The following is a 13,758-nucleotide window of genomic DNA, read 5'->3' as shown; positions in this document are numbered from 1 at the left end:
TATACATTTTTGTTTTAAGAAATTGCTAAACATTTTCGTCTAGTACTGTACAGTTCTAGCCGATCTCCTAAGACCGCCCATCGAGAGCTCTGCTCGTTCAAGCTTGTTCCAACTATTTCTGTCTTGCTCACGCCTAGTGTGTATTCTTTCTATCTTCGCCCAGATTTCTTCAAGGTCACGATTCAAACAAATTGAAATGGGCTGTACTACTTATTTATTTCACTCGCTCTCACTCTATAATATCTATATATCTAATGTCTCACTCTACCGATGCTTATTTATTTGACCTTGTAATTATATCACCCTGTATTCACATTGTTCTCGCTTTGAATTCGTATCAGTTTGTCTCATCAACTCACTGGCTGTCCTGTCAGTCAGAGACTAATTTATATTGTCACCTCATTTCTCCGGAATGGTCCTAATATTTCCAGAAAACCCTCGAAATCCGTGGTCATTTATATGTCGTTCACGAATGATTAATTACCTCGAAGTTGGCCGCTCTTTGGAAATGAAAAACATAAATGACAGTGGAATGATCATGAAGGGCAACTAATACAAAAACTCAAATAAAACTAAGTGGAGCACAGTTTTATAACCATTGTTAACAATAATCACGCGGTTATAGTTTATATGAAGGGTGACTAAGAAGGCAACGCACTTTTCCTGAACTATTAAGTGAAATAATGAAAATTCGACCACGTGAATGTTTGTTTTAAAGATACAAGTCAAAATTTAATTTCGCAGTTTTGCACACTCCTAATTAGAAGACAAATAGTAGTAAGTTGCTGTCCTGTCGGATATTGCGAAAGGCACCCTAAAGGATATGCAAAGTTTTCTTCCTTTTTCACTTCATCATAATCATCAACGTATTTGGTGTAGGAAGTACTCATTTCAGTCATGTACGAGGAGTTTCAAAAGAAAGCACACGCTATCAGTCTGAGGATTTCGAACAGTAAGTATAAATTTAGTAGCTGTTGGACGTTATCAGGGGTGATTTCGCGTTCTGTATGCGAGAATTTTACAAAATAATGGTTCGGCGACTATAGCTCGAAAAAACTTTTGCTAACATCTAAGTTTCCGTTACTAAAATGATGAAAATAAGATGAAAAGTTTTAAGAGACAAGTTCAACACCGAAAAACCCAAAATCCGGGTGACCAAGGTCATCAAGACTCCTTATATAAAGAGCGTAAATCAGTTTATGCACTAACTTACATGCGGATTCTTCGCTCCGCACTCAACAACTAATGGTTTATCAGAAATATCCAAATTCTGAAAGAAATCAGTGTACCTTTCGCAGCAAATCTTAGGGTCTAAGTGTCAGGTCAGCCAAACCCGTCTATCTCGACACTTTCCGACTTCGCCCCTAAACCAAACGACCGTTTCAGAAGGCCCTGCCCCCTTCTTTACTCAGCTGCTCACTTTTGCTCATTTCTAATTTCGCTTTTCAGCGCGAGTACCCACCCTACTTTTGTGATGACCCACACCATTCCTCCCTCCAAACACCCCTTCCCACTTTTACCTCTCCCCCTCCCCAATCTTCCCAACAATCCTCCCTTGGAAGTCATAACTTTCGGGTTAACATCTCTACTCCAGGAGGGGTTTTAGTCAGCATTTGCAGTGTACGTGACAATCTAAAGCCTTCTATTCAAAAGGGCGAAAGTGAATTAATGCGAATAAATCCTTACTACACCACACTTTGTACAAAAGCCTAAAACTACATCCCTACAAAACTAACTGGTGCGATTTCAGCTAGGTAATTCCAATTATAGGATTCATTTCGTTAACGATTGTAAGTAAAGGCTTTCAAACATTTAACAACAATTTGTTTTAAAATGAGGCTTATTTAGGGTTGCCATCTCTAAAATTTGGAAACCAGGACAAGACGCGTGAAAACCCCGGATTTTAGAGTCCAGAATCCGGACATGTCAACGGCTTTTTTTAAACATAGTCAGTGTAACAAAAAACAGTTGAAAATGTCATAAATCACCCTTTTATTTATTTTCAGACCTTAAAATTAAATTTAGTCATTCTTTATCATCATTTTCAATGTACCTAACAAAACAGAATCTTATTACAGTTTGTTACAAATTGTTTTAATAATCAGTTAGATTTCTTTTACGTGTGTGGCGGGCGGCCCAAGACTTTAAATTTTTAAACCAGGACTACAAATGAAGCCCCCCCGGACGCTCCCCGGATGCCCTTTAAACTAGGACAAATCCGGGGAAACCCGGACGGATGGCAACCCTAGGCTTATTTTAGTTTAGGAGCAGAATGACCGTTACTGAAGTGTGACCAATCCGAAATTCAGATATTAAAAACTATACTTGCTAAAGGTTTTAGATATTTTTTCATTTCTATATATAATTATAATTATCTTTGGTCGCATAGTGTTGCGACGAATCCGAAATACAAACAAAAAACTCTACTTGCTAAAGGTTTTAGATATCTTTTCATTTCTTCATATAATTTTAATTATCTTTAATCGCACACATCTTATTGTCAAAAGAAAAGATGATCTTAAGTTATTTCTCAATCCTCGGAAGTTAGAGATACATATATTCACAATATGCGTCGCCGATCGTATCGTACTAAAAGTTCGGTTATAAACTATTTATCTGTTTTATTATCATTTCAATCATTATTATTTTATTTCTTCCTTCCGCAATAAATGCCAATTTCCCCTTGTTTGTGAAAATCGCCCTCCTTTCCAACTATTTGCCGTTAGTTTCGAAAGTCATTCGCGAATTCTCTTAAACTCTTATTAGTTAGGTATTTGAAATACAAACACTAGCTTGGCGTGTAACTCAGATTCTCTAACAGGCATTAGTACTAAAAATCAGGGGTGTAACCTACATTCATTATTGGTTTCTGCATGTCTTCTTGTACGACTCAAGTATTATCTTCGTGTGTAAACAAAACTTTTCATACGATGTATGTTCTGACTGGGAGGGTCGAAACGTCCTGTAGCAAACAATAATTTTTCGCCAAAATTAAATTTCAATTATTAAAAATTGAAATTGAAACGTTGTTTTGAGATCTTATGTTATTGCAGATACACTTTTCCGTACGCTTATCCAGCAGAGACTATATCAGCAATCTGCTTTCAAGAACTATTTCTGTTATCTTCATGCTGACTGTACGTAGGAGAAATTGCTACTCATGGTCGTCATTTACGCGAATGATTGGAATGAGGATTAATGATTTTCTAGTCGCTAGACTCAATAGAATAAATAATTCATACATTAAAATTAATTATTCTGTAGTAAGATAGTCAATTTCTGAATACCGAAAATGCGATTTATTGTAACAAAATTGTATTTCTTTCAATACATGCCGGATGGATAGTTCTAACTAGCCATTTTTTATTTTATTTTCCTTTATTGCCAGTTAATAAATTCTAAACTGTTTTTAATAATTGGAACAGTTCATATACTTGTAGAGTTTATATTAATTGAGTCCAGGATACACTTGAATTACCCTCTGCTAATTGCTCTTTCATTACAATAAATTATACGCCGATTTGTAGTATTTTTGAAATTCGTGAAGTGATGGATGGGGATGTCAGAAGTGAAAGAAACAGGATAGTGACCTAGTTCGTTTTTCTTAGTTCCCACCGTGAAGATCTCTGTGAAGAAGGTTCCCTTGTCAATTCCGCCGAGCATTACTATTAAAGTTTTTGCCACGAAAGGTGTAAAACAAGCAAACATCCTGAGCAGATTTACTGCACAGCTCAAAGATGAAACACTTTCACCAGCTAGAGTGTTTCCATGGCAAAAAAAGACAATTAGTGAAAGGTCGCGAGAACCATGTTCGCCGATCATGCCCAAGCATCACCAACGATAATATCGCCAGTGTTAAGTGTTAAACAACTTCTTCAGGGTGACAGGCATCTGACCGTCAATGATATTGCATCTGAAGTTGGTACACGTTGTGGGAGCACGTTCTCCATGATTACAGAGGAGCTAGGTTTTCGTAAAGTGTGTCCCAGGAAGGTTCCTTCGCCTTTTGACATCCGAGCAGAAATTTCATTCTGTACAGAGAAGAATTGGGGGCACTGGCCACTTGCCACACCATCCAAAAGCGTCTTTTTTTGGAAATAGCGCATACATACAGAACTAATAACTGTATGAACACAAGATCTGACCATAAAAACCTGAGCACCATTTACTGCTATTTGCTACCTATACAATAAGTATTCACTACCTTCCTTTTCGTTGGTTTACCACACGAGGTCGCCCTATGGGGTCCACTTATTGCTCTTAATTTAGATCTATGATCACAACCTACATTTCCTTCCAGTAGACCTGTCATTGATTGAATTACTGCAATTTGTAACATTTTGTTTTGAAAATTTAACCATAATTATTATTATGGTGTTTTAAATGTTATTTACACATATATAGATTTAATTATGTCCTCATAAGTTTACAGTTAATTTAATTATGCCTTTCAAATATTAATTTACAAGATGAAAGTACATTCAACGAAAAAATGTAATTTTCAATATCTCGTTTATATTTTCGTAGCGATCTCCTGATGAAGCCAAGAATGTTGGCGAAAATTTGAGAGCTTAATAAATGTAACTGCATTAGTCCATCGTTTTGTTCACAAGATTTTACTTACAGACACCCTCAATTTAATTATCTTTAAAACTTAATTCTCATTGTCTGCCTGAGTAGGTTTCGGCTTCGGGGATTATGGGAGTTTGTGAGGGAGAATGACATAGTATTATTATGCGAAAAAAAGGATGAAAAATAAGAAATAAAACAGATTGTAATTGTAACTGAGAAATAATGTTTTGAATGCAAAGTTTACAGAATTAATATTAGTTAAAATTAAATAAAGTTTAGTTAAAGAGAAGTAGAACATGGATGTGAATTATGGATGTAAGTTATAGTTTAAAGTTCAATAGATTTGCAGCATGAAGAAGGTGAAAAAAAAATATGGTTTAGTTAAGTATGTATTTCTTCTTTTATTTGAAATACGCAATATACCCCAAAGCTATTGAAAAATAGGCCTTGTCGGATCAGCGAAAACGGAAACCCGTGAAAAGGATTTAGCATTGTAAATGACATCAAAGGAGAAATCGACGTCAGCATTACGACAAGATTTTAGAGTTAAGTGCGCCTGTTGGCTCTAGTCGATTATCGCTCAGGACTTTCAAGAATTTTAAGAAAAAAACATGTTCTTTGTTTAAAAATCCATGGACTTCCAAATAAACAGTATTACGTTGAATAAAAAATAGCGTATGGAGAGCGTACAAAATTGCTGTGTTACAATAACTGCAAAGTGTTAATTTTTATTACGTTAAACCTAGAATTTACTGAAAAGTGTCGTAAAAACTAGTTTTAGCTAAAATGTGTCTAGTCACAGCTAAAATAAGCTAAAAGTATTTGTTAATTCCGGTTTTACCTACTTAAAATTAGAACTGATCAATATGGAATCACTTCTATCACACCCTGTGTTAGTTTATCTAATGTTCGTTGTCAATTGCCAAATACTTCCAAAGATCATCGTTTTATTAAAATGCAATTTGTGAAAAAGGGATCTATTTCCATAATTTTAGCATGTAAAGCAAACAAAAGTAAAATCTTCGAACTGGTTATTAAGAGATAACGCCTTGAAAAAAGTTCTGTTATGTGTCTAGTGGAATTTCGTGGATTTGATTTATTATGAACTCGTAGCTGTTGACCGTTCTATTAATTAATCTATTTTCAACAGCTAGAAAAGGTTTATTAATCTTTAAATCTGGTGAAATATCTAATTAACACGTTATTTTTACAAAAACCAGACATTTGAAATAGGCACATTCCGCATTTGTTTTTAAGTTTATAGATATCAAGCAGACATTCTTGCCAATATAAATGCGTAATAACTAACAAAAGTAACATATCCATCACTTAAATTAAAAGGCAGTATTGTCGCAGTAAAAGAACACCCACCATATGCATATCACCAAATGGACTAAGGAAAAATGAAGGAATTAGAGGCTTTCAAAATTTTTGAACCATGAAGGTTACAAAAATATTTTTGAAATAACACTTCTTTGGGCTCGATGAGAGTAAAATCTCAAGGCCATGAAACGACACATTTTACAACGTTTCGTATCGCGACGCGATAGGCTATGAGAATAGAAAAGCGCGCATGCGCATATCGGTATTACAGTCAGCTGTTAGAGACCGGTATCTCATATATTATAGTACCTATAATGTATATTCACTATACTATAGTGCTAAATTAGGTTTTCGGTTATATCTATGCAGTTATATTACAATAAATGTATTACAGTAAATGTTTATTTAACAAAACAATTAATATTTATTTAATAGTGAGTATTATTAATTACTAATTACTAATTCCTTGTAGTTATTGATAGTTTATGGTTTCTTAAGCACTTGGAAAAATAAACGGAAGCGAAAAAAATTTGACCATTTTTTTATTACTTATTGAATTACATGAAAACGTATTAAAGTAATACACCTTAGGCTTAGGTGGACCAAAGATAAAAATGTTGGAGAATTCTCGTAATATCGCTTTCTTTCACCAATCATTACTTATTCGTTATAAAGGTATAGAGATCGCCAAAGAAGTTTCACTTCTATCACGTGTACTGAATTGCACGTGTTGTTTCTTTTATTTTTTAAATAAAGCTCGTTGAAGTTTTTTTAAGAATTCGCTGACAAGTAGACTAAGGAATTATACTTTAGATATTAAAATATTTTTTTTGCTGTAGCTGATTTTTAATAATAGTAGAATTCTGCTGTTGTACTGACAAGTCTATTTAAAAATTGGAAAAAAACATTCAAAATTTAGTAGTCTAACGTTTGAATATTTCTTTTCAATAAAGATAAAACAGTAATAATCTCAGTTATACCGTTATCAATAATGAATATGTGGCACAAGTAAGTGTGTGTGAATTTATGAATGTATCCTTCAGAATTGAAAATAAACACGACGAGTACAAGAATAGACTAGAGAAATAAGTATTTCAAGTTCATTATGGACCGTGTCTATTATAAAATTAGCATCTACTGTTTAAAATCTTGGAAGTATCTTAATGGACTAAAGTAGTCGAAAATCGAAAGTGTCTTATTCCATCAATACAAGTGAAGTTTGAAAAGTTATAAAGGTCTACTTGAGCATCATTTTACTATTACATGTAAACCAAACAAATATCATCAAAAAGTTAGCATTAAAAAAAAGTGGCTTATATTTCGACTTTTGAGATAGAGTCTGTATTAGAATGTTGTATAGTTATTTTGATTATGTGGACAAAGAGTTTTAACATATTTTAATCAATACTTCATTAGCATAATATAGCAACAGGTACTTATAGTTTTGAAGACAAACTTTTCGAATACTTAATTGAATTGGAATTATGTTATTTGTACCTAAATAACAGGGTTTCTGTGCCACAATTCTTCAAGTGAGAATTACCTACAAATTGGTTAGCATTATTCAAGACGAGCCAAGAAAAAAGAAAAAAAACAAAATTCGAAAAGTATTAGTAGTTTTGTACATAATTAATCATGTTCTTGACAGACCATCCGTATTTTGTGATATCGGTGTTTTATTTGACTGAAAGTTGACCTTTCGACAACATATATAGAGTCTCTAATAAGCGATTTTTAAAAACGTACAGATTGATTTTAGCACTCAAAGACCAAAATTGGAGTATGCACCAATTATTTGATCGTGGGTGCAGTATTTACAAATTAGAATTGAAGACCATATTTATAAAATTTTTGTGCTTTAAGATGGATGGTTTTTGTTTGCCACAAGGTGTAACAAAACAAGAATTGCCGAACCAATGTAAACTGCAGAGGTTGAATGAAGGTGATTACAAGCGGACCTAATTTTTCTTTCTAACCTGTCAGATAAACCCTATTTATGTTTTGGTTACCCGTAAAGTCTAAAATTACATTAACTATTGTTTAACCAACTTTTGTTCTGCTGAATTGTAAGTTTTGAGTACTGTTAATATGTATTAATACGTGTTTCTATTTACTCTCTAATTGGTATTTCCGCTGTTGAGTTATCATCATAAGGTCGTCAGTCCTAAGACTGGTTGGACACGTATCTCCACTCTTTCATATCCTGCGCTAATCTTTGTATTTCCCTGAAACTATAACAACCCATATCCTTAACTGTTTGCGAACACTGATCTAATCTAGGTCTACCTCTACCGTTCCTAACTTTCGTTTCTGCCACTAATACAGGGTTTGTCCGGAAAGTAATAGGGCTGAGTCGATTTAAAAAAAATTATTGAGCCAATCGTTACAATTCTTTAAAAACTTTCAAAATAGGCTCCTTCTGCGTCGATGCAGCGCTGCCAGCGCGATTTCAAAGCATTGAAGGCGTCACGGAAGGCATTCTCCGGAAGAGCCGCGATGCATACTGCTTGGATCCCCTCTATCGTCTCAAAATACTTGCCTTTCATCGGCCTTCTCAGGCGTGCAAACATAAGAAAGTCCGAGGGGGGCACATCTGGGCTATAGGGCGGCTGCGGAAGCGTTGGGATGCCGGCCTTGGTCAGGTAGCTGCACACAAGAAAGGCGGTGTGAGCCGGGGCGTTGTCGTGGTGCAACTTCCAGTCGGCTGCGATGTCTTGTCGGACCCGATTGACCCTTCGTTTGAGTCTCTTGAACACTTCCACGTAAAACTTGGCGTTGACGGTTTGTCCAGGACGAACAAATTAATGGTGGACGATGCCTTTCATGTCAAAAAAGACAATGAGCATCGTTTTCACTTTGGATTTGCTCATTCTTCCCTTTTTTGGGCGAGGAGACGTCGGCGTGTGCCACTCGGAAGATTGCCTCTTTGTCTAGGGATCATACTCAAAGATCCATGACTCGTCACCTGTGATTACGTTATTCAAAACTCGCCGCAATTTCTGGTCGTCAGTGAGCACTTTTGGGACCATCTTCGCGCACACCTTGTGCATGTTCAAATGTTTCGTCACAATGTCATGAACCACAGATTTTGGTAAATTTAATATCTGGAGTTCAAAACATCGAGCACACGAGTCACATTGTCGGTATTTGTCGAAGTCGAAGGTCTTCCAGCATGGTCTTCATCGGCGACCTCTTCCCGGCCCTCTGAAAAGGCCTGGTGCCACCGAAACACACCGCTTCTTGCTACAGCAACATCTGGGTAAGCCTGCTTGATCATATCAAACGTCTTTGTCGCAGATTTACCGAGTTTCACACAGAATTTAATCCCGTACCTCTACTCTAACGAAAGCTGCATTTTGGGCTTGCACTACTCACAGTACAGTCGCAGCGGAAGGAAAACAGTCCTATTACTTTCCGGACAAACCCTGTATGTCCCTGTCTAGACCTTCGTGCCCAGGTAGTGTAAATAAATAAATAAGTAAGTAAAAAATGAAGCGGAAACAAAAGTAGAAACACCGTGTCAAAAATAAGAAACCATTTCAGACACTGCAACGAATGCTTAAAAGCATAAGGAGTGGTGAATCCAATGGTCCAATTGATGTGGGTCTTCTTTTGTTAATATTATTTTCCTCTGTTATTTTTAAAAGCCTTCATTGCTTCAGTCTATTAAAAGATAATTGGGTAAATTTAAAATTGTTGATTTTAAAATTTAAAACTATTTCGCATTGTTGAGGTAAGAGCCGAATAATTTATAGAACCATTGAGCAGCTTAATTTTAATTTCTATACACAAACATTTACCTTTACGAACTCGAATCAACAACATCGACTTTTTGCAATTTTAATCAGTTAGTAGCATTTTTCACCATTCAATCATTAGAATAGTCTCGTATGACTTTGTTAAGTTCAAAGTGTTTTTTTAATATTTTAAAGATAGCATTATACTATCGCATCCGAATTTTCTATTTTCCGTTTATTTTTCGGATAAACAATAAGTGTTGAATGTCAGTTGTGCCTCTCGGATTTTATTTGGCATCGCACAAATCAAAACAATCTGAGATAGAGTCTGTATTAGAATGTTGTATAGTTATTTTGATTATGTGGACAAAGAGTTTTAACATATTTTAATCAATACTTCATTAGCATAATATAGCAACAGGTACTTATAGTTTTGAAGACAAACTTTTCGAATACTTAATTGAATTNAAATATTTGCTCACTTACAAAACATACACCATAACCTGGTGGCGTATCAGTACAAAGCACTCTCTCTGTCATTTCAACGCCCACAAATTCAATTTTTCGTTCCATACATCTTTCCCGGGAAGTCAGTGGAGCTTTTAAGACGTGAAGGTTCTCGTTCGGTATTTCAGTTGGATGTACAGTAGTTTGGCCGAATCCTAGGATTGTTACAATGTCGCCCACTATAAAACATGCAGCAGCATGAGGCAAGCCTATTTTTCCCACTTTCGCACTAAATTTGAACGGTTCTTTAACCTGGAAGGAACTGTTTTAATCTTTTGTTGAACCGTTGTTTGAGAAGAATGGCAGTCTCCACTTACACATTTTTTAGCAATGAGGTCTAGTTAGGGTTGCCACCTGCTAGTTCCTCATTTCAGGGTTACCGGCATTAAAGATGCGGGTTTTAGACGGGAGACAATAAAAACGGCATTTTGTGGGGTAAATACATAAAAATCTTTACACGATAATTTAACATTACATTATACTTGAAGCTTCGCTTTGACGGTATCGATATCAAATCTGTTTCGGCTATCCGTCTATGCATTGCCTCACAAGAAAAATATCTTTTCAAACTCATACAGCCGAGGCAGGCTAGAGGTAACGCCTATGTTTAGTTGAGCAAGCCGGCCATTACGAAATTTTCAAAAAGCTTTGTTTACCCTGTATTTAATTTTGCTAATTATGGGTTTTCAAAGGTAGAAGAATGACACTTAGTTTGTACAAAGGCCAACAGGCAGTTATAGAGCTGGGACTGCAACGTAGAGGAGTAAATATTGGGAAGGTAGTCAGACAGGGATGCACACTGTCACCGCTACTTTTTAATCTTTACATGGAAGACGCGATCAACATCATTAAAGACAGTACAACTGTAGGGATAAATATACAGGGACAAAAGATTAGTATGCTTAGATTTGTAGATGATATAGCAGTATTAGCATCTATCAAGGAACACTTAGAGATAAAAAGGAAGCGGTACTGACAAAACACTACTGTATGAAAATAAATAAATGCAAAACAAAAAACTGATATCCAAGGGAAGAAGAAGTTGAGCAAGAGTGAATATAAATATAGGAGACGAAAAATTAGAAGAAGTGGTCGATTATAGGTATCTAGGAAGTCAGATGAGTCAGGCCGGAAGGAGTAGTAGGGATATACAGCAGAGGATAGCGTAAAGTCGAGACGCTTGCAATAAAAAGAGGTCACTTCTAATCTCGCGAACGGTTAATTTAGAAATTTGAAAAAGTTTGTTAAAGGTGTCTGTTTGGAGCACGGCGCTGTATGGGTGCGAAACATGGACAGTGCGGCAGAAAAGAAAAGGTTAGAAGCGTTCGAAATGAGATGTTACACGGGCATGATGAAGATACAGTGGATAGAGAAGGTTAGAAATGACGAAGTATTAGAATGAGTAAGAGAACAGAAGACTCTATGGAAGTTAATAAGAAACAGGCGAGATGGGTTAGTAGGACACCTTCTAAGGCATGAAGGTCTAGTGAAAGACATATTAGAGGCAGAAACGGAAGTTAGGAGGGGTAGAGGTAGACCTAGATTAGATCACTGTTCGGAAGTAGTTAAGGATGGGGGTTGTTCTAGTTTTAGGGAAATGCAAAGATTAGCTCAGGATAGGAAAAGTGGAGGTGCGTGTCTAACCAGTCTTAAGACTGATAACCTCATGATGATGATGGGTTTTCAAATTATTGTAGCGCGAAAAACGGGGTAACCCGCAACGTACGACCATCTGACGCTCCTAGATTTAGTGTTAGTCTTATTTACAATCTTTTTGTGTTACTCAAAGTAACATAACATTTATAATAGGTACTTGCCTAAATTAATTCGGTAATGGAAGTCGACATTTATTTGAACATACCTTTAGAAGTCCAATGTCGTTCTCAAAGTAGCCACCAGGATACTTTTTATGTTTAAATACTTTAGCACCCTCTCGAATTTGCGCCTTCTGCAGTAAATTCGATATTCCAGCTTTCACGTGATGGTCTACAGCATCAATACTGCAACAACATCATTTTATCTAACATATGTGCTTGTTATTCTGTTTTTACGAAACCAATTTTTTACTTTTAAGTAATAATGAAATGCAGTCAGTTCATATTATGGTGCAATTGACGAACATTCTAATATGGTCAATTTATGTCCCGCTGGAATTTTTGAAAAATTGTGATTTTGGCTGATTTTATGAGGTTTTCTACATGCGATCCTTTATGTACGTGACATAAATAAACAAAACATCATCTTGTTTTATTTTAACAAAAGAGAATCCTCTCGTGCATATAATTTTTTTTTGCAAATCAAAATAATTACTGTTTTTTTAATACGGATATCTACAATTGAGGTGTGAAATATTATTTTAAGCACTACGACTAAAGTTGAATTTGTTTTATAAATTACATCGTTGTAGAGCGTATAATACAATACAAATGTTTAGCAAAAAAAAACAACGTGTAATTATTTATATAACACGCTACTGAAGTGAAACTTCTTTAAACACAGAAACATATCGGGATAGAGGTTAAGAAATTGGTTTAATGGTATTATTTTACACTACGAATTTAAATTTTACACTATACATGCCGGAGTTGCCTGTAACGAACGTTGCATTGAAGCGCGCTCACGGCTCAAGCTATCCCCACCACGAACTCGACTACGTGGCCGAGTAGAGGGCGGACAACCGTTGCATGATTTCGTTACGTAGCAACTCGCGTGAAGCGAACTTATCCTACCGTGCGTAAAGAAGTTTGACTTCAAAAAGTTATCTGGGCTCTTGTGCATGCTGGAACAAACCTTCTTTTTTATTATTATATCAACATTGAGATCAATAATTCTTGAGATAATATTTGAATCAGTTAAGACAATATCGTATTGTCTCGTCTTGCTATAAGTCGATTGTAAATATGAAAAATTTGATGTTGCTGTATGTTACGTTGTTGCTTATAAACATTTAAGTATATTTTGTTTCACCTACCTAACAAAACAGTGAGCACAAGTGATGATGAATTTATCTGCAATTATTGCTCCTCCGCAAACTCTATAATGTTCGTCATTTTCACCAATCATCACCACATGAAAAGGGTATTCTTCAATGTTATTAACCTTTTCTCCACCAACAATTCTATTAGTAGGTTCGTCTGCGTCTACGTCATCACTGACGAAATTATCAATTTTTCTTCGAGGTGGTAAATGCATTTCACCACTATAATCCTTATCATTAGCATAGTGATTATGCAATTCATGANGTTTTTTGTTTAAAAATTAAAAATCGTTCAATTTCGTCAAAGCCTGATCTTAATTGTATAATACAACCTTGGCCTTTTTCTTTTACCACGCAATTCAACAAGCAGTCAAATAAAAAAACATAAAGTAAACGTAGCGGTCTAATTGTGGAGGAATAAAATCGCGTTTTGAATTCTTTATTTAGAGTGATTTATGTTATGTTTATTTATTCGTCTGGAAAATATAATACTCTTTCGCTATAGTGCGTGATTTTTTGATACTTTTTTCTACATGTCTAACATTAAAAATGGTGTATAGAGTTCATCATGACACTTCCCGACAATACATATAGTTGGGAGCAGATTTGGCGATAAAATTATGTCACTTAGTTTTTGATTGA

The 13,758-nt window shown here is 35.5% G+C and overlaps 1 protein-coding gene across 1 annotated transcript in view; it reads right to left on the bottom strand.

The window, feature by feature from the left end:
- The window catches only part of LOC112905298 (trypsin 3A1-like), a 31,486-nt gene extending 18,112 nt beyond the window's left edge, over positions 1-13,374 (bottom strand). Inside the window, exons 1-3 of the mRNA XM_025977430.1 lie at positions 13,111-13,374; positions 12,001-12,139; positions 10,119-10,391 (exon numbers count right to left, since the gene is read on the bottom strand). Coding sequence (XP_025833215.1) covers positions 10,119-10,391; positions 12,001-12,139; positions 13,111-13,331 — 633 coding nt within the window. The 5' untranslated portion in view covers positions 13,332-13,374. The remainder of the gene's footprint in view (positions 1-10,118; positions 10,392-12,000; positions 12,140-13,110) is intronic.
- Between the last annotated feature and the right edge of the window lie 384 nt (positions 13,375-13,758).

The sequence above is a fragment of the Agrilus planipennis genome, unplaced genomic scaffold (genome assembly GCF_000699045.2).
Source record: "Agrilus planipennis isolate EAB-ADULT unplaced genomic scaffold, Apla_2.0 scaffold27, whole genome shotgun sequence".
Classification (NCBI taxonomy): Eukaryota; Metazoa; Arthropoda; class Insecta; order Coleoptera; family Buprestidae; genus Agrilus; species Agrilus planipennis.
This window is presented reverse-complemented; position numbering and strand designations above follow the sequence as displayed.